The 20,339-nt window shown below is 37.8% G+C and overlaps 1 protein-coding gene across 4 annotated transcripts; it reads right to left on the bottom strand.

Annotated features, from left to right (window-relative positions):
- Positions 1-832: 832 nt before the first annotated feature.
- Positions 833-20,248, bottom strand: baz1a (bromodomain adjacent to zinc finger domain, 1A). Of its 4 annotated transcripts, none has more exons than XM_051866885.1 (28): positions 20,088-20,248; positions 19,646-19,787; positions 17,722-18,000; positions 14,727-14,876; positions 14,501-14,602; positions 14,280-14,367; positions 14,017-14,151; positions 13,784-13,844; positions 13,512-13,666; positions 13,156-13,251; positions 11,556-11,694; positions 11,267-11,413; positions 10,818-10,913; positions 10,487-10,711; positions 10,067-10,232; positions 9,876-9,980; positions 9,677-9,768; positions 8,877-9,422; positions 8,583-8,746; positions 8,317-8,459; positions 8,062-8,210; positions 7,730-7,810; positions 6,447-6,694; positions 5,066-5,256; positions 4,619-4,953; positions 3,691-3,863; positions 3,397-3,484; positions 833-1,834 (listed from the first exon to the last, which is right to left on the bottom strand). In XM_051866885.1, exons 2-28 carry the CDS (start codon positions 19,756-19,758, stop codon positions 1,662-1,664), a joined length of 4,440 nt encoding a protein of 1,479 aa, XP_051722845.1. In that variant the 5' UTR covers positions 19,759-19,787; positions 20,088-20,248; the 3' UTR covers positions 833-1,661. The 4 variants fall into 4 exon arrangements, with proteins under 4 accessions (XP_051722845.1, XP_051722843.1, XP_051722844.1 ...); XM_051866883.1 differs by having other exon boundaries at positions 3,691-3,866; XM_051866884.1 differs by having other exon boundaries at positions 14,727-14,879.
- Between the last annotated feature and the right edge of the window lie 91 nt (positions 20,249-20,339).

Here is a 20,339-nt window from a genome sequence, read left to right on the forward strand (position 1 = left end):
TGTGTACTCATCCGAAGCGCGTACATGGAGAGCCGCGTCACAGCGCGCAAATACTCTCGCGCAAATTCTCTTTCAAGTCTTGCACCTAAACGGACAAATTCACACAAAAATGATGTCAACATGCCCATCTTAGCGAGTATCCTAACAAACAGGTTATGTCTTAGGAGAAAAACGAGACAGACAACGCATGTGTACAGTATGTGTACTGGATCTTTGAATTATGTCTTAAAGGGAAAGCAGTCTAACATTCCTGCTCTGTGTTTTAATGTTAATCAAACGACAAACCACGAAGAAATCACTCTTGACTGAATAGCTTTTGTAACTTCACTAATGTTTCAACATTATTTAACTATTCAAAGAAGTTTATATACAGTGTTATTTTATATTAGATTACTTTATTCAATTTCTGTATCTGAAAACCCTGTAAAGCATTGTCTTTTTTGTCTATTTTTTACTGAACATAGCACATACCGAACTGTATCGAAACCGTGACACTAAAACCATGATACAAACCGAACCGTGAGAAATCTGAACCGTCCCACCCCTAATATCTAGTAAATGACATTATAGACCAGAATAATTAGAAAAAATATATATATATTCACTAGAAAACTTTTTATGACCAAATTACCTCCATTATTAGTCAGGTTTTCAGTGACTGAAAACTAGTTGAAGGCACATTAACTGATGGTCTGTTATAAACTTTAAAATAACCTAATGTGCAAATTTAAGTTCTACTGGACAATCTTCAGTGCATCTGAGGCTTCTGCTGAACACAGAAACATATACAATTTTGTGCAAATATGAAAATCAGTGATGACTGACAAGTGGCCAAGCCGAATATTAACAAAATTTATTTTACATACATAAAAAAAAATTACAGCAGGTAATGAGAGGAAAAATGGTTCATCAAGCTTTCTGAGGAAGGGGGGAAAAAAAAAAAAAAAAGACAAAAACAATCTATAACAACAATTTTATAAATAAAGCAAGCAAATTATACCCAAATCTAAATAAATATCCAAAAACTGAAAAGGAAAACAAAATGGGATGGTCTGGTTCCTATGTAGTGTTTATGCAAGCTATAGGGACCTGACTGAAAGAACTGAGTTTATCTTTACAACTATTCAACTACAAAACAGAAATTCTATTTGTTCCTTTGACTTTATTTATAGTCAGAACAGAGACTCAGGTCTATAAAAATCTATACAAAATAGTAGTCTACAAATGCAGTTGACGTACAAAAAACAAAATGCACCATTTTGAAATTACAGACAAAAACACACAATGCATTTTGTCCTGAGTTAATGTGAACGCAAAAAAACTTATCAGTAAACAGTGCAAATATTTTTTTCTTCACAGCACAGTTGTTTTCCCTTTCCTTTCTCCATTTTGCTCCATAGGATTAAAGGCCGATTTCTACTCCTGTCACTAGCTGTGAAGATAAATGCCGCTTGATATCCTTCAGCATGCCATTTTGTTTGCACACTGCAAATACATGTTCTTGTGCACAAGGCCTAGGTAGAATTTTATTGAGTTGAACCAAACTGGAATGTTCATGAACATTCCACAAATGCCATGGAACTACATAATTAGACAGCGGATTATGAACCGGCTTTCAGTCTTGGCCATTTGGTGTGTCTGTGTGGAAGACGGGGTTTTGTTTACATCCGTGGCCGTTTCTGTGGAGGGGTCATGCGGTCAGCCAGGCCGAGTCTCTGAAGCTCAGAATGGAAGAAGGCCTGGAGCCGTAGACCGGCTTTTGCTTCATTGGTGTTACGTGGGTTGTACTCCAGACAGTTGGAAAACATGAGCTCCACATCCTCTATATACTCCGCTGTAAGAATAAAAATACAATAAGGAATTAAAATCAGCAGTGACTTATGTTGTGCGACTCTTTCAAGCTGTTAAGGTGAGTTGGATATGGTTATTAACATTTTGGTATAGCGGAGTCTGGGGCTTGTTGGCACTATTTACTCAAGTGGATATTTCGGTTGTCGATATGTGTAGAAACAAAGCCTTTAATTATTGGCCACTGGATATTTCAGTATTGCCCAGGAAAAAAAAGATTGACATTTTGTGATAATATGCCCCAACAGCAGAATGTTACATTATTTAGGGTAAAGTTGTTCACAATGATAGGGCTGTGCTGGTCAAGTTGACAACCGCCCCTCCATGGTGGCCCTATACCACCATTTTGTTTTTTTTACAAAAGAGATAATAAGATAGCAATTAAATGTTATATCACAACCATGGAAACAGTTGGATTTGTGGCAAATGAGAGGGGTAAAAAAAATAAAAATAAATAATAATAAAAAATTCTAGTCCAAAGATCTAGTCCACTGGAATCTCGTTTCTTTTCCCAAATTTCCACTAATGTCTCAACCATTTTTTTTTTTTTTTATAAATGTTTTTTTCCCCCCTTTCATTCACTTTTAATAAACATATTCGCACCATTTGGTTTTAGTTGCAACCCAAACATATCCCGTCTCACACCTGCGGGAGATAAAATTTGCTCTTCAGACCTTTTGCAAGTGTCAGTTGCTTTGGAACACCGAGTGAAGACATATGAAGATATTAGACAAGAGATCTGTCCTGCTTTATTAAGTATTTTTGCAAAACTTTGTTGCAGCTGAATTCCATGAACAAAAATCAGCATCCTAAAGAACAACTAAATAAACTAGACTAGAGCTGTCACTAATGATTATTTTGGTATCCTAGTAATCAACCGATTATTTTGACAATTAATCAAGTAATCTGATATTTTTTTGTGGTAATAAAAATAGATCTAAGCAAAGTCTTTAAAATTACTTAAAATACATAAAATAACAATGAGGTAATAATACTTGGTTCAAATAAAGTATCAAAAACAAGTAATCATATGGTTTTATAGAATAAAAACATAATATACATTATAAACTTAATTAACTTATATACATTATGTATAATAAATGCCTACAGAGGTGGTTGTTGTTATACTTTACAGCAGATCAAATCCTTGTTTAATATTGGCCAAACGACATTTAATTCAAATGTTTACTTAATCATTAATATTAAGTAAAATTAAAATGTGCACAAAGGAATCGATAAGCAGAATCTAATTTAATTTTATAACAAGTATCCAATTCCTGACCTTAAGTATCCGATTCCAAAATTGGAATTGATTTTCAATTCCCAACCCTAGCTATTACAGCTTTTATTTGAGTTCAGACTATTACAGACAGAATTCATATAATTAACAGAGTTCACAAAAAAATATTGTAATTTAATTGAGTTTTAGTTAAATAGTTAATAGTTAAATATTGCTCTTGTGACAGCTAGCCTGACCAAATTACTTAGATTATTCAGATTTAAACCTTCCTGCCACAAATAAATAAAAATATAAAACAGTTAACTTACCAACAGTTTGGTATTCACAGTTGTTGACTTTTTCCCTGATTGTGCTCAAGGCAATGGGTTTTTTGATTATGTCATAGTAATCGGGCACCTAAAAAAAATATGTGCAAAAAAAGTAGTCATTAAATCCATGAAAATAATGTCAGTGTAAAACTGGGATAGTGAGATGTCATACATAAAAATGGCATAGATTATTTAAGAGTCACGCTAGTTGTAAATGGACCAAGAAAGGGAATTTTATGACCCTGTTACAGAGGGATAAAAGTGTGAACAGCTCTTAACTTCTAAATGCACTACCTGAGTTCTGGACACCAGTTTCTTGAAGGGCCAGCTGTCCTCATGTCTGACCAGGTCCACAGTGAGCAGCTCACAGGCTGACAGCTCATGGACCCCTAGGTTTCTTCCTGAGCTTCGACGGTTGGAAGAAGTGGTGGTGGGAGCCAAGACAATCTTGGCTTTTGGGGAGACCTCTGCTGGAGAAACACCATCAAACCACAATACATGAGATGAGAACAAGTCTTTAAAAGGTGCAACAACTCTTAAAGAGGTCCTATTATGCTTTCTTTTTTTTTTTTTTTTTTTTTTTACACGTTTAACCTTCTTTAGTGCAATAGTTCTCAAACTAAGGGGCCTAGAGTAATAAAAAAGGGGGCATCCATTCCCCTCTTTTCCACCTCGCTTTTAAATCGCTTATTCGAGATAAAGCGAAAGTAAAATGCGAACTGAAAAAGCTCCACGCCAGAACTGAAAACGCTCCATGCCAAAAGACTATGAATGCCCATGCGGATTTTAATTTAACTTGCAAATTAGCGCCAATTGCATGAATTGTGGGTTATTATTCTTAATGAAAAACACAACAATTAGATAAACACAACTAATCCTTTGCAGGTTCCCTATTAGCACTGGGGTTAAATCCAAAATACTGCAAAAATCCAAAAATCTTCCACAATCATCCTGTCAGTCAGCTCCTCACTCTCGTGATAAATGAAATATGACTCCTGCTGCTGGTCTGTGCTGCGACTCTTGTTCGGCTCACGCTGTACTGAACAGATGTGGTCGTTTTTTTTTAATTGTAGTGTCTGTTTTGTAACTGAACTAAATTAATTTTATTACTTTAAAAAAAATCAAAACGATGGTGGGGGGCGGTGCTGGTGGGCAAATGACGTAACTGGTGTTGCGGCTGAACACCGTCAACACCGACTATTGCAGCAAGCCTACTCCTTACCAGTGATAGGTCTCTTCCTGGAGTCTGTATTCTCTGCAGCAGGACTGGGTTGGTTGCTGGATTTGGCTGTTGTACCATTAGTGGTGAGCACCTCTAGACTAAGACGAGCACTGGAGCGGCTTCCTGCCCGGGGTGGGGGTTTGCCATTGGACACTGGGATGGATTTTTTCCCTGAGTTTTTGGAACCTCCTTTATTAGCAGACTGGCTCTGTTTGGGTGTGCTCTGCTGTGAGCGAGGCGTGGAATGACCTGATTCAGCTTGTTTAGATTTGGTGTTCAAACGACCTCCTTTGTTGCTCTGGAGAGGAAGTTTGATGGCATCCTTTTTGGACACACTGTTAAATAAATGAAAAAAGAAAACAACTTTCATGACACTTCTGATTTCTTTCTGCATGAATTCAGTAAATCAAAAAAAAAAAAAAAAAAAAAAAAAAAAGGTCCACTAACTCTTCTTCTTCAGACTCCTCCTCCTCTGAATCTTCTTCTTCCTCTTCTGATTCTTCTTCCTCTTCTTCAGACTCCTCCTCGTCCTCCATTTCTTCTTCTGAGTCAACGGAGGAGCGCTGACGGGAATTGATTCTATGGAGGCGTTGTTTGGGGCGGCACTCAGGGCAGAACCAGTCTTCAGAAGGAACAGCCTGTAGAACAAAGGAATATCAAAACTTTATTCAGAACTTGGAAGTTTAAAAGATTTTCTAATTACACAAAATATAAAAAGATTTATAAATAGGCCTAGATTTCTGATATGCGTCTATTTTGTCCTTGGCTGCATGTGTTTATGTATACACACCTTATGACTACATGTGTATCGGCAACAAAGTCGCAATACGATACGTATCCCGATACAGAGGCCACGATGCAATACATATCACAATACAGGTCTACACTATATTTCAGCAGAATTTAGTACAGCAGCTGTTTATTAAAGACTGCATACTATAGGGCCATTGGTAACTATAGGCAGAGCAGGCAGTTACCCTCTGCATTATGAAGGGCCTCTGTAGCACTGTATAACAATATAGGTAATGGCGCAGGTTTCATGTAAACATTGGGCAGTCCCCACCAGGTACAATATTCTGATTGTTTTCTTGTTTTTTAAGCACATAAATAATAATAATAATAATAATAATAATAATAATAATAATGTACTCATTCTAATATATTAATAAAATCATCTTTACTCTGCTGGTAGGTTATCATTAAACAAATTAACACTCTCTATTTAAGAAAAATTATTATAAAATTAGAGGTGTTCTAAACTAATGCGCTTTCTCCGCTCAAACAAAAAAACGCTCCGCATGACAAAAAAAAAAAAAAAAAAAAAGAAAAAAAAAAAAGAAGGTATTTTTCAGGCTGGATCAAGCTAATGCGCATGCACAGTCCTAAATGCGCATCTCTTGTGCCTCATTTCGGAGGTGCATGTCTAACCGTTTCTATAGAAACCGGAGCTTCTAACGGCCGCTGCAGTGATGCGATGACTTTACCAATCGGCGACTGGCTCTTATTTAGAAGGCGAAACTTATTCCGCCATATTGCGCGTTGCACTTTCTCCCATTCAAAACAATATGAGTGACGCATCTTGTGTTATTCTATAGTCTTTGGCTTCACCACTGATGAGCTACATTATCTTTCTCAGCAAGGACTTGGTAACATCACTGTTTTTGAAGCAATTAAACTCACCTGTTCACTGACAGAGCACGTCTCTTGATAATATGTGACATCGTCTTATCAAAGAAGCGAACACAGCCTTACATTGCAAGGTAGGGTTTATGACAAAGAAAAAAGTTAACAGTGTTAAATCAAACCTTCCAAAAACTATAGTTCTTACCTTTAGTTTTGGCCGAACACAGAAGATGTGATAGCCTCTCTCACAGGCGTCACAGAGAAGCATGTTCTCAGCGTCTCCTTTCCTACGGCAAACCTTACAGCGGGCATTGAGGATGGATTTGGCCCAGACTACACTGCGCTCAAGTGTGGAGAGATGCAGGAAAACCTGTGACAGGCTGGAGCAGGCCAACAGAGACTCACGCCAGCGTTCTTGCACGGTCTTCACCTGCCGCCCACTTTCACTGCCATCTGTTGAGAGCACACAAAGGAAAATGGGTTTAGTATTGACCATTTAAACTAACATGTGCTAAAACGGAAAACACTTTCGGTTTGATAAACACATTTTTAAGCAAATGGCTGGTGACTCTCCCAAACTGGTAAACAAGAAAATAGTGGTCGACTGATTGATCGATTTTACCTATTAATCAGCAAAAATCCATAGCGATAGTTTTTCCGTGTTGCGTCCAATGCTGGAGTGGCTGAGAAGGGTCTGCTGTCATTATACAGTATAAGAGCAGCCTCTAGAGGCAAAAATCACTGATGCCTCATGGAGTTTGTTTAACACGCGAGACTGTGCTCGGCACAGAGCTGGACACTTCAGATACGGATTTAAAACATAGACAACAAAACGGTATGTATACAGTACATGTTTTCATATCATTATAAATGTATTAATTTGTTGACTAGATGCTGCATTAGAGGAGAACAGCAATATGTTTGCCATCAAGGCAGAGAGGATGCTAACATCATTATCCAGCGAAGTTGCATATTTAAAGCTAGTGATGTGAAAAAGCAAATTGGTATGTTTATGCAGCCGAGAGAAACATATTAAATCAATAACGCATCCAATTTCAGTTCTTTTTTTATTATCAGTCATACATATTTTGATTCATCAAATGTTCTAAAATAGAAGCAAATAACAGTTTACACAATATACATGTGTGTCTAATTTCAATGCTATGGCCTTTGTATAGATGTTTAAAGATTGTCATCTTTAAGCTTGACTGTTTGGATTTTTATGAAATGTTTGTATCATTGTATCATTTGTATCATTAACTAAGGTTAAAAAAAGTATTGTTCATTTGTTAATTTCAACATTTACTAATACAGTTTTATTTTTGTATTAGAGTTCAGCACTTTTTATGTGTTATGCTTATTTTCATTCAGTATCATTTTAAAAGCAATCGGTTGATTAATCGGTTATCGGCCAGCGTGGTCCTACCGATAACAATAACTAGGTTTTGGTAAAATCCACTATCGGTCAACCCCCACATGAAATCTTACCATCTTTCTCGCTGGACTGGTCGTCATCTTTCTTTTTGTCCTTTTTCTTCAGCTTTTGTTCTTTCTTGGATTCCTCGTCACCTGATTACAAAATAAAGAAGAAAAAAAAGAAAAAAAAAAAAAAAAAAAAAAAAAAAAAAAAATCAGAAATAAGAGCCAGTGGATTATTAAATTAAAAAATAAAACAAAAACATTATCTTAAAAACAAAGCAATCATCCATACAGGAACACACCCTTCAGAAAAGCAATCATCTTCAGGAACACACCCTTATACAAGTAAATATACAAAACCCTCAAAGTTTCAATGGATGCCAAAGCTAAACAGATCTTACCTAGTGGAGCTTTCAGGAACTTGCGCTCTATGCCCTGCTCTATCTGTGCCAGGGCCTGTGCCAAGCAGTGGACAATGTTACTGACAGGCTGTGGTGTGCTCACACTAGTGGACATGGCACTCTGACCCTCTGCCTTCAATTCATGCAGCCTAAACATAAGACACCATCAGTTGCCCCATTCACAAACAGACTCTGCAGCAGCATTTGAACTTAGAAGTAAATATACACAGCTAACAAATATTACAGTAAAATAACCTGTCTTTGACTCTGACGTGATTCTCATCCATCTCCATCAGCTCCTCTTCTCCACTGATCAGCCCGTTCTCTTTGGACTCAGGGTTTAGCAGTTCATAGTTCCCATTTTCCAGTGCAGCTCTCCATGAGTTTCTGTCCATCACCTTTTTAGGGATGAGAGGTGAAAAAAGGAGGAGGAAAAAGACAGGTTGCCATTAACAAAGATCCAGATCAAACCACAGCAGGCTGTAAGAACGACAATATGTACAGCTGCGGAATCAACATACTTTAATTGCCCCCAGAGTTCCCTGATAGATGCGGTCCTCAATATCCAGTAGTAGATCTCTGAGACGGTTCTCCATGAAGCGCTCAGCAGGTACAGTGCTTTGTGGGTAAGACAGGCCAACTTTTGGCTTTACAGTACTGCCTTTGGTCTCTGGCAGGGATTCGTCTGCACAATAAATGATATAAACTACATATATAAATCAATGCTATCTGCAACAAACATCACTATAAAAAAAAAAAAAAAAAAAAAAAAAAAAACATTATTTAGAAACCTGGCTCCAAAAATCCCACAGTACCTGAGTGATGGTAACGCTGAGCAGCGTTGCTATCCATCAGTTGAGTGATGCGTTCCTTTTCCTGCAGCAGAGTCTCTTTGAGGCTGCTTTCTCTGTGTCCACGAGGGTTCAGAGCCTCTATGAGTTGCTCCACCTCCTCAGGCATGCTGTAGAAGTACCACTGATTGGGCCGGTTGACTGGGGGTGAGGTGCTCTGGACCAGCACCGGCTCCTCAGTGGTGGCATCTGTTGTAACGGGGCTCCCAGCTGAGGAAAGCCCTTCCATTTTGGCTTCGGGAGTAGGACGGGGCTCTAACATGTCCTCTGTTAGGCCAAAGAAGTCATCCTCAACAAACAGTGCCCCAGCAGAAGGGAAAATCCAGTAGCGACGGTAAAAGCGGTCTCGGCCAAGAGGTAGGATGTAGGTGCAGGCCATAGCCTTCTGAATGCGCTCCAGGAGTTCCTTCTCTTTGAGCTGCTGTTGGTGTAACTCCTCTGGGCTCAGACTGTCTTTCATTTCAACCTCACCAACCTGTTTCTGATTTGAGCTGCCATTTGTTTTCTTTACTGGAAAATTAAAAAGAATATAGGAATACTATTAATATATGCTACAGAATTTGAACAACCATTATTCTTTAGGTTTCACATTTCACACACACTTTTTTTTTTTTTTTTTAAATTAAATATTTTAGCTCATTTGGTCTAAAATACAAATAATTTCTTTTTCAATTAACTGATATATTGATCACAATAAGACCAAGACTGTGTTTTATGAAAGTAAACTGATGTGATATGCTGCTGATAATTTTAAGAGCTGTTACCTTTTTTAGACTTTGCTGGTTGCTCCTCCTCATCCTCTGTGTGTTGTTCAGCGTGACCTTCCTGACTCTCTGTGCTGGTGTCCATCTCTTCACTACAACCAACAAACAGAAAGTTTAAGCAAGCATGTGGACTGGAATGTAAGCAGTGTCCCAAAACCCAGGGATAGAGAATGGATTATTGTTTTATTATTCAGCTTACCCTGCCACATGGCCTCCGTTTTTTGCCTCCTCTTTGAGTTTTTCATGTTTTTCTTTCAATTTCTGCTCCTGTTCCCTCAGCTTCTCTTCCTTTCTTTTTCGAACCCTGGAATATGGAGATGCAACTATTAATTTCTAAGCAGAAAAATCTTTCGTGCCGATAGGTAGGTGCAGGTCTATGTAACACTGTACCTCTCTGCAGCTTCCTCTCGCTCTCTGCGATGCTGTTCAGCTTTAAGTTCTCGCAGTTCCTGTTTGGCAGATCTCTGCTCGTCGGCATTGTCTTCTATAAAGTCTCTCGTGGAAACCAAAGTCAACAGCTTCCCACACAGAGAATGGAGGATCTTTAGTTTCTCTCCTGAACAGACATTTTTAACAAAATTATACATGGTGCAAAATCAGAATATAGTGACCTATTTTTTTTCTTCATTTTACATCATACTGGTTATATTTTTGTTCAGGTACAATTTAGATTTTGAATCCTAGATTGTCAGACTTTTGGACCTCAATGTATGTTATGAAAAAACATATCTAATTTTAAATTAAACAAAGTCAAACAGAAAGGATGAAAATCAAACTGGCTCAAAAAAAAAAAAAAAAAAAACCACTCACCAGGCAGCAGGTCATAGACAGCAGTGCAGGAGAGCTTTTTGAGCAGGCACTGGTTCGACATACGCAACTCCACACAAGGGTCATCTGTGGAGCCAAACCCACCCTGTTTCTGGTAGCGGAACTTTGCACTGGTTGAGCTGCAGTCTGCCCCCGAGGCCAGGATGTGCAGCCTCAGAATCTCTGAGAGCGTACAGCTGTCCAGATCCAACTGCTTCAGACTACAACCTGTGCAGAGAAATGGAAGAAACAAAGTTTCACTGGATGTTTGAATTTACTGCAAGTATAAATTATAACTGTCAGTACAAACATATTTCAGGGCACATTGTCTGACCTTGGTGCAGCTGTGGCCAGGCAGCAGCAAGAGATGCCACAGCGCTGATGGCAAACTGTGTGGGGTCAGCATCATCCTCCAGAGCTTCACTCAGGTCTGAAAATGAGAAAACAGTCAAAAACATCTGGCTCACCAGGATACTGAAGCTAACTAACAAAACACTTGAACTTTCTAGTAGTGGTAAACCAATATCAGCAAACTAATTAGCTGAAATTTGGCACTTACAATGCTCATACTGGACTAACCGAATTCTGAAACTTTCTCTGTAATTTGAGCTCACATTTTTTCCCTCAAATATTAAGAATACAGTGGACTTTTAATTTCCACCCTGAAATCAATGAAGTATATCTGTCTATTAGACTTCCTATGATGAAATACATTTTTCACAATGAACAAGGCAGCTTGTGTAGTCTCTATTATAATTAAGTTGTAACCTCTGCCACTCTGACCTTTGGTGTCTGTTTCTGCTACTTGGTCTTTAGCCACTTCCTCCTGTTCCTCTGCCAGAGCCTGGAATATGGCCGAAAGAAAGAAGAAGAGCAATTCACAGAGCGGACCCTCAGGATCACAGCCCACTATGGCCTCCTCCAGAACCTCTGTAAACAGCAACAACCCTCATAAGGAGCACTCAAAACTTATTTTTAAAATACGCTGTAAAATAAAAATTTGTAATTTTTAAGCAAGAATAATAGGAAGCTTGGGCTAGATTTATCAGTGAGCAGCTGGTATGTATCTTACCAAGTGTTACACCATCAGGGAATTCATCATTTAGATCAAACAGTTCTCCAAATGCATGCAGAAACTCTAGAACCATCAGAGCATCTCCAAAAAGTTCTGGAGGAAGACGTGTCTTCACTGTGAGTGGTTTTGGCAGCTCCTAAAGACAGACAAATTGAAAAACAGTGTTTAATCTGCTGCTTATGTATACGCCTACACAAAGGCTGTTTACACCTGGTATTAAGATGCGTTTTGGTCGATCGGATCACAAGTAGATGAGGCAGACACATACCCCATTTACACCTGTATTTAGTGCCGTCCACTTGTGATTCAGTCGATCAAAATGCATCTTAAAGGTGCAGTATAAAAAAAAAATAAAAAAAAAAAAATAAATAAATAAATTGGACTGAGCACAAAAACACTTATAGCCAATCAGCGGTAAGGGGCCTATACACTCATGACAGGGAAGCAGAGAAAGCTCAGTGCACAAGACAGACATTAGCAGAACGACTACAGAAAGAGAGAGATGACAGAGAAAATACAGAAGTGGAAAAGGCCAGGGGAATATAACTTAAATAAAAAGGGTTGTGATCAGGCAAGAGGTAAGACATGTGTTAATATCAGAGAAGCTTTCCAGCGCTGGGGACACCTGAGCGGGAAGGCCTGAAAACAGATGTTGAGGTTGCTTTATTTCTTCTTGATATGTGAGTAACATCGGTTTTGCTGTGTTACACAGAACTAAGATATGCTGTATTTTGCTTGAATATACTCATGTGTCATCTTCGCTTGTTTGTTTATTTGCTTTATTATTATTATCATTATTATTATTAATAATAATAATAATAATAATAATAATAATAATAATAATAATAATATTATTATTATTATAAGCCTGGAACATCTAAACCTCCTCCACTGCCCATTTCAATCATTGGCTCCCAAAGTGTGTCTGAAAAGTGAGATAACATACTCCTATTTTTCTTTTGGTTCCCCTTTTAGTGATCACTATAACTCCTTAATCTTGTCACATTTGTAATTAGTTACTTGGACTTGAATCGTGTTATGTAGGGAGCGGTTCATGAAAACTGTGTTTGTTTTTTGGGATGAAAGGGACTTCCATCGAAGGAGTAGAGGAGCTAAATAACAATTAGATATTCGACCTGAATTATAATAGTAACACAAATTGCTTTCACTTATTGATGACATCATGCCCTCGGGTGGCAGGTACAGCAGATAGTCCTTGCCTGCGTTGCATAACGTGTACGTGAATGTGGGGGCAGAGGCACCAAGTTAGGGGTGTGATCCTTTTGGGTAGGGCCATGTTTGTGATTTCAAATATCAACAGTTTGTTTGTTTATTACGTTTTTACACCATGTTAGCATCATGGCTATTTACATGGCAAACACAAAGGTCAATATCCATAAAATTTACATTATTATGTAAAACATTTCAACTGAACATAAGATAGAAAATCTAAAATACATTCAGGTGATACATTTTGAAATATTCCATGCAAGCATGTTTCTGAATCAAATATCAACAGCATTTGCCATTAATCGCTTACTGCACCTTTAATACCAGGTATAAACAGGGCCAGAGATGTCTCAGGGAGAATGCTTACCTTAAGGTCATCACACTCCATGTCCTCTCGAGGTTTGCTCCATATCTTCAGTCGTTCTGCATATTTTTTCTTTTCCTCCTTTAGCTTCTCTCTTTCCTAAAGCACATCACATAAAGAGATGATTATGGAATTAGATTTACAGTAAACAAATTATAAAAAGTATAACAGATGCAGTAATTAACAGAATACAAAAAAAGATAAACATTTATAAGACTAATTCACTTAGACATATGTAGGACCAAAAAGCAGGCATGTGTGAAAGACTGGAGATATGCACTTGGGGGGAGGAAGAGATTTTATATATATATATATATATATATATATATGTGTATGTAAAAAAAGAAATTCCAACTCACCCTCTCTTTCTCGGCCTTCATTCGTTCCTTCGCCTCTTTCCGTCTTTGTTTCTCCTCTTCTACTATCCTCTTCATCTCTTCTCTCTTTTTCTCCTTGTCCTCTCTTTCTTTCTTTTTGGCCTCTATTAGATCTTCTCTTTCTTTCTTGAATTTTTCTTGACAATGCAAGCCAAAAAAGAAACCAATTTAAGAAGGTGCATTGCGTAATTTACCTCATGACTACTAGGTTACATTTTTTAGTGTGTAACATACATTTTGCATTTTAAACTCACCGATGGACATCATTTGTTCTTTCTGCTGCATCAATTTTAACTTTTCCTCAACATAATTCATCTAAAATTGGAAAACAAATCCTCTTCAGAGAAACAGTATTTGAAGTTGCATATGTCCTGAATTTTTTTTTCTTAATGTCATGCCATGCTTGTAATAGCCTGAATCAAGATGGCCAAGTTGCAAACATTACATCTAATTCTAAACAGATATGTAAGCCTACAATAACACAGACCTCTGTTGGAGAGGTATCATTTGGACGGCGACCTTTGCCCTTCCCTGGAGGACTGAAGGCAAACACTGGGGGCTCGTCCGGGAAGAAGTAGGTGAAATCATGTTCAGCTAACTTATATTTTACAACTGTAGATGGCTGGAAAGAATAACAGCATCCAGAGAGGGAAAACAAACAACATTAAAAATTGAAATAATTAAACTGGGCGAAATGGACAACTGCAGTCCAAAAAAAAAAAAAAAAAAAACCTACTACATTGATTTTACCTTCAGTCTGATGGTCCCATTCATTGGTTCACAGTGCTGTTTAAGAAGAAGCTTCAATCTGTCTCGACTAAAAATGTTCTTCTTACGACTATAAGATGGAACAGCAGAGAAAAAAAAAATTAGAAAATGACTGAAAATGAAGCAAGAGAAACAAACAGAAAAGAGTTTATTCATGAATTTATCCCTAGTAAAAAAAAAAAAAAGAAAAGAATGTAACTCACTTAATCTGAGCAGCTTTTACTACTAATGGTTCACAACCCTCTGGGCTGACAGGTTGAACTCTGTATTTAAATGAAGATGGACTGGTGGCTTTCTTCTTTTTGCTTTAGACAACAAAGCATAAAACATTTTATTTGAAACATTTATTTTAAAATACAATTTAATTGAAAATGAGTTCAAGGATACACATATGAAGCATTTAATAGAAAGGCAGTTCTGAACACTGACCCACTAGATGGTGTTTTGGGAGAAGTGACCGTGGGCTCCTCATCACTGTCGCTGATCACAATTGAATCACCCTCTATGCGATGTTTGACATGGCCATTGACTGTGCCATTGGAATGGGGAGGTGTGACCTCTAATATTTTGCAGGGTTGCCTGCTGAACATGGAAACATTACAATAAAGCAAATCTGCATGCAAATGTTCCAAATTGAAAAGTGTGAACTATTAACTATGTGATCTGAAAAAGAATAACTAGAATGGAAAAAGGACTAAATGTTTGCCTTAGCCTGAGAACCAGAATTCTACCTCAAAATGCTAATACAAAAAGTAAAAAGTTAATGAACTTTAAAGAGTAATTCATAAAAAAAAAAAATAAAAAAAAAAAAATGTGAAAAAGAAAATGTGTCTATCCCAAATCTATCCCAAAATAGCCATTTATATATTTCTTTCTTTCTGACAATGTAAATATTATAGTTATCTTAAATGTAGAAAACACCACTACTTGCAGGGCAATATATAACAATTTCTTTAAGATCATTTTCAATATAATAAGAAATGGTGGCGTTAAGATAACGCCACCAATCACCAATACAGGATGAAGCAGGCTATTTGGGTGTGATCTATTTGACTGACTGGATGAGACAGCAAGACTCTGCCAGACACAGACAGCAGTCTTCCTACTTATCTTCCAAAAAAAAATAAATAAATAAATAAAATCCCCCTCCACCCCCTGTCTACCAGTGGGGCTCCATTCTGCCTCACGTCTGGCTGTCTCTGCAAGCTCTGATGATGTCTGGGGAAACTCCTTGCACCAGTTCAACCAATCGGAAGGATTCTCTTAGCTCCACCCATTCACTTTATGTTATCTCCAAATAGCAAGGTCAGCTCATGTTGGCTGACTCTGATCCTCTCCTAAAGGACAGCGCTCCAATACACTTTCCTTTAACAGGCGAGTTTCCTTCAGAATCAGGCTTACAGTGCAGTCTATGTTATTATCTCTAGACTCATAATTGTGCAGGGTTGGCATACTTCTTTTCCAAGACTCGATAATGTACTGCACACAGTGCTGGCAATGACTTTCAGAGCTCCAAATATGCTTTGTCTAGAAGAGGCAGGGGAGGGTGGAGACATATCGATGAACATCTGGGTGTTTCTCTTCTGTTAAGCCATGGTCTGTTCTAAACAGTACTTTATACAGGCCTATTGTTCATGACCATTCACATACTTTCCCTTCGACACAATTGTGGCTCATCTGCATAATGGTTGTTTTCCTCCAGTAAAAACAAAACATTTTGCAAATTATTTTGCAATTCAAAAGACAGATTTAACCATTATCAAAAATGATTAAATAGACTAGGGGTGGGACAGCACCTCAAGGATTTGATTTGATTACGATTCAGAAAGCTCCAATGCAATGATGCATCTTTTTTTCTTCTATACAAGATTTCTTTTTTTCTCACCGTGTGACAACTAGGGGTGGGAATCTTCAGGCACCCACAATCTGATCCGATCCGATTTTGGCAGTCATGATTCGATTCCAAAACAATTCTTGATCTAATTTTTTTTCTTATTAATTAGTTTACTTACTTTAGATCTAAAAATTTATTTGTACTTTTAAAATGTATAAGTCCTTTATAGAAGATTATTTTTTATGGAAGTTTTGAGGGTTTTTGTGTGTATGTGTCCATGTGTGAGTGGAATTGGAAGCAAGCAGAATTCGGCTGTTTCTTGAGCTCACACAGTGCCATCACGCACTTGCGGTTAAAAACGAATAGATTCAGAATTGTTAAAGAGAGAAAATCGATTTTTTTCTCTCACCCCTAAAATGGACATCTCAGACTGTAAAATCAGATTGAATGGGCTTCGTAAAATAGTTTCAGTGACTGAATCTTTAGCGCCACACACACACACAAAAAAAAAAAAAAAAATTCAAGACAAGTCATGTTAACAGATCTGAACTCATCTGACCCTTCAACCCTTCTCTAAATGAACAAACAATCAACATCTTACTCACTGAACAGCAATTTATAATTATTTCCAGTGATATCGAGCTCGAAATGAAGCAAGTTTTGTACCTAAGGGGCTGTTTACATGACACCGTTTTCAACTAAAAAGGGAAAACTTCATGCGTTTTGGACATTCATTTACACGACAACAGTGTTTTGGTGGCCTGAAAAAGCAAACATTTGAAAACAGGTTTCAAAGTGCACGTTTTTGAAAATGATACCGTTGTCATCTCTGTGTAAATTGAAAAATGCAAATTTGTGAAAACGGTGATGTCAATGCATGTGTATTACATGTTTAGTCTATCCACTTTATTGTTCAATGTGTTTTCTGTGAATGCACAAGACTTCCGATTTATTAGCCGCTATAGGGAAATAACGAGAAGAATATCAAAGTGCAGTAATCTGTAAAAAATAAGGTGGATAGGCATGTGCGTTTGGCACGAGTGCTCTGTAAAAGAATGAGTATGCACAGGCACGTAGTCTTACTTTACAAAGTGACCGCCAACTACTTGTCTGGCATGAGTAATATAGCGTTTTTAGTCATTTACGCAGATCCGTGTGAACGGCGATAGTTTTGATAATGTCATCTGTACAAAGATAAAACGTTTCCGTTTTTAGTACATCGTTGTCGTGTAAACATACCCTAAGGTTTGCAAAATCGAAATCAGCATCATATCTAACTGGGCTGCATTTCCCAAAAGCATCGTAAGCCTAAGCTGATCATAGAACAATTGCCACCAATGGTCTCTACGATCATGCTTTTGGGAAACACAGCCCTAGCTGTTCATATGACAACATTAAAGACACATTATTTTGTAATCAATTATTATTATTATTATTATTTTTTTTTAAGTTAAAAACCCCCCTGCTTATTGCTTTATTATTCATTATGCTTTATTTAAGTCTGATTACTAATTCCATTCACATCAACAAAAAACAGAAACACTACAGCGTGTGATTCATGTTGCTGAGTTATGAATGACAACATCTTACCTGGTACCAGAGCGACTGACAACATCCACTATCTCTCCGGGAAAGAAGCGCTCTTTGACGTAGGCATACACATCATCGCATATCTCATGCAGGCGTGAGCGGTGCGTAAGTGCTGTCAGGTGCAGGAGGGGGATGACCAGGGCATTGGGAAAGTTCTGGAGATTGAGTCTGGCTTTCCTCTCGCTGTCCAGAGCCTCCTGGTAGGTCAGGCCAGGCTTACCTGTCACCGCACAGCTCCACACCAGACTGTTACACAGAATGGTCCTCTCAAAGAATTCACTGTTAAAACAAAAACACAATGTGTAATGTTATTAACTAGCCGGACACCTTTACTGTTTACACAGATATAAACATACGGCTCACAACTGACTAATCAACCTTGACAAAAAGTTCATGTTTTGGGCAAAACAAATAACAGAGTGGAGATTTCACCCAAAATACATCTACTTGTTGACCATCACATCATCTAAAAAGTTAATATAAAACGTTATTCATGATTAAACCTGTCATTAGTAATAACTGTTGTCATCAAAATGAGGCAATAATTTAAGCACAATTAACACACATTTAATACACACATATATAACTTGTATATAATTTATATATGACTTGCAATCATCAGTCTTATGAACTGTAGAATCAATGTAAATAGCAACTATTTTATCTATTCTAATCTCTTCTAAAATACACAATTTGTATTCACTTCAAGTTTATTTACTTGAAATGGGCACAACTTAAATATTTTGGTTTATTTATGAACAGTTAGAAGTCATAACTTATTGATAGTTATTTACAGCCGTAAAAGCTCTTAACACTATTTGTATGCCATTCTGACTCAGGTGAGAAATGTGTATCCTAAAAAATTAGACAGAGACCCAAAAACATGAATATACCATTTATATAGACATTTGTTTTTCAAAATATAAATACAATGGCATAAATAACAAGTAATAATAAATAAATAAACTAAAAATAGTGTGTGTCAAGTTATTGGGCAGCTGGTCTTAAAAAGCAATATCTGCCAATATCTTGCCCTAGGATTTGTCTCAAAGTAATTAGTAGTCTTAACTCAGTAACCAGACCTAATGATAGTTGATACTAAATGATAATCTGCATCCTACTTCCTACATCAGCCCCACATGACCACAGATCAAGACGAATGACAACTTTCCGAAAGCTGGTGACAGATGACATACTTGCCTTCAAGACCAAGACTAAGGACAACCATCTTAGACTAGTCCAAATAGTTGGCAACTAAGTACTACTTGGCCATCCGCATCTTTCCCATTCCATGTGACAAGTCAATTCTCTAAGGCCTGATAACAAATGACAAACATCATAATGGGAAAAGCAGTAAAACTCCTGCCTCTAATGGCCAAATCCCCCAACAATAGCAGCGACCACGTTTCAAGCAACAACATCCTGTGTGTGGATGAGATCTGCTCCATCCCCGCTAACGACCCCAAAAACACCCGACCAGGGGCTTCCCGTGGACATCCCACTTGCGATATGACACTATGTAAGCCCTTAAAACAAATCGACAGACAGTTTTAACAACGATTTTCCTCAGTCTGGTCTTTATATCGTGGTTTAGTTGGCTAAACTAAGCTAACTAACTAGCAGCCAACTCTGTTAGCGAAGGCCTCCAACTGACACCTGCCGGGTGTACTATGAAGGGAGAAAAGCCAGAACTCTTCATAAATACAAGGTTATTTCACATCAGGGGTGGTGGGTTATAAGTAAAGCTGGTTTATAATAGCAAACTAAGATAAAATGTAGGTTGGTAGTTGTTTTAATTATGAAAAATACAACTTTAAAGCGGGCTGTCACTTCTGTTGTTAGTTTCTTGTGCTTCTGTTGTTGGCTGGCTTCAAAGGGGAAGTTGATACAATGTACAACTAGAAATAAAATAAAAATTGCTTACTCGTAGCTTCTGAAGATTTCATGTGTGACTTTACAGAGGAAGACTTCTTCATCGGGTCTGAGATCCGCGGGCGGTTTCTGCCTCACGAACGGCTTTTTGTGGAGAAGCGGCATCTTTTCTTTCTCTTTATCTTTCTCGGAGACTTTCAAAAACAACAAACACAAAAAGACAATTAGAAAGTGAAATGATGTCAAATTAATGAGAGTCCATTAAAAGTCAGACTGTGAAATTTGTCGAAACCGGGTGAAATAAATCCGTTAGGATTTGAAATGTAAAATAATAACGATATCTTCAGTCTTTGTTAATGACACGCGCTTCCCGGGTGACGTTCAAAATCCAGCCCACATGTTTCGCCGTTTTATTCAAACCGAATATAAAGCACACGCTTGGTTCCTATATATCAAAAGAGTCCGATACATAGACGACTAAAGATGTTATTTACCAAATCTATGATGTAAAAAAGATAATCGGCTCCGGAAGGAAAAGAAAAACACAAGAGTATCAGGGTATGTCCCACTTCTCCGAGCGGGGATATTAAGCGTGTTGACGACAAGTTTTGATCCGCTCTAGTTCACTTACCCACCGGGTAACGCTTGGGGTGGAACTTCCACGACAATTCTGTCATTGCATTGGGCGGTTTGAGCGCCAATCACGCCTTCGCAGCCAATAGTAGGAGGCAAAAGTGGAAATAGTG

Source organism: Ctenopharyngodon idella, chromosome 17 (assembly GCF_019924925.1).
Source record: "Ctenopharyngodon idella isolate HZGC_01 chromosome 17, HZGC01, whole genome shotgun sequence".
Taxonomy (NCBI): Eukaryota; Metazoa; Chordata; class Actinopteri; order Cypriniformes; family Xenocyprididae; genus Ctenopharyngodon; species Ctenopharyngodon idella.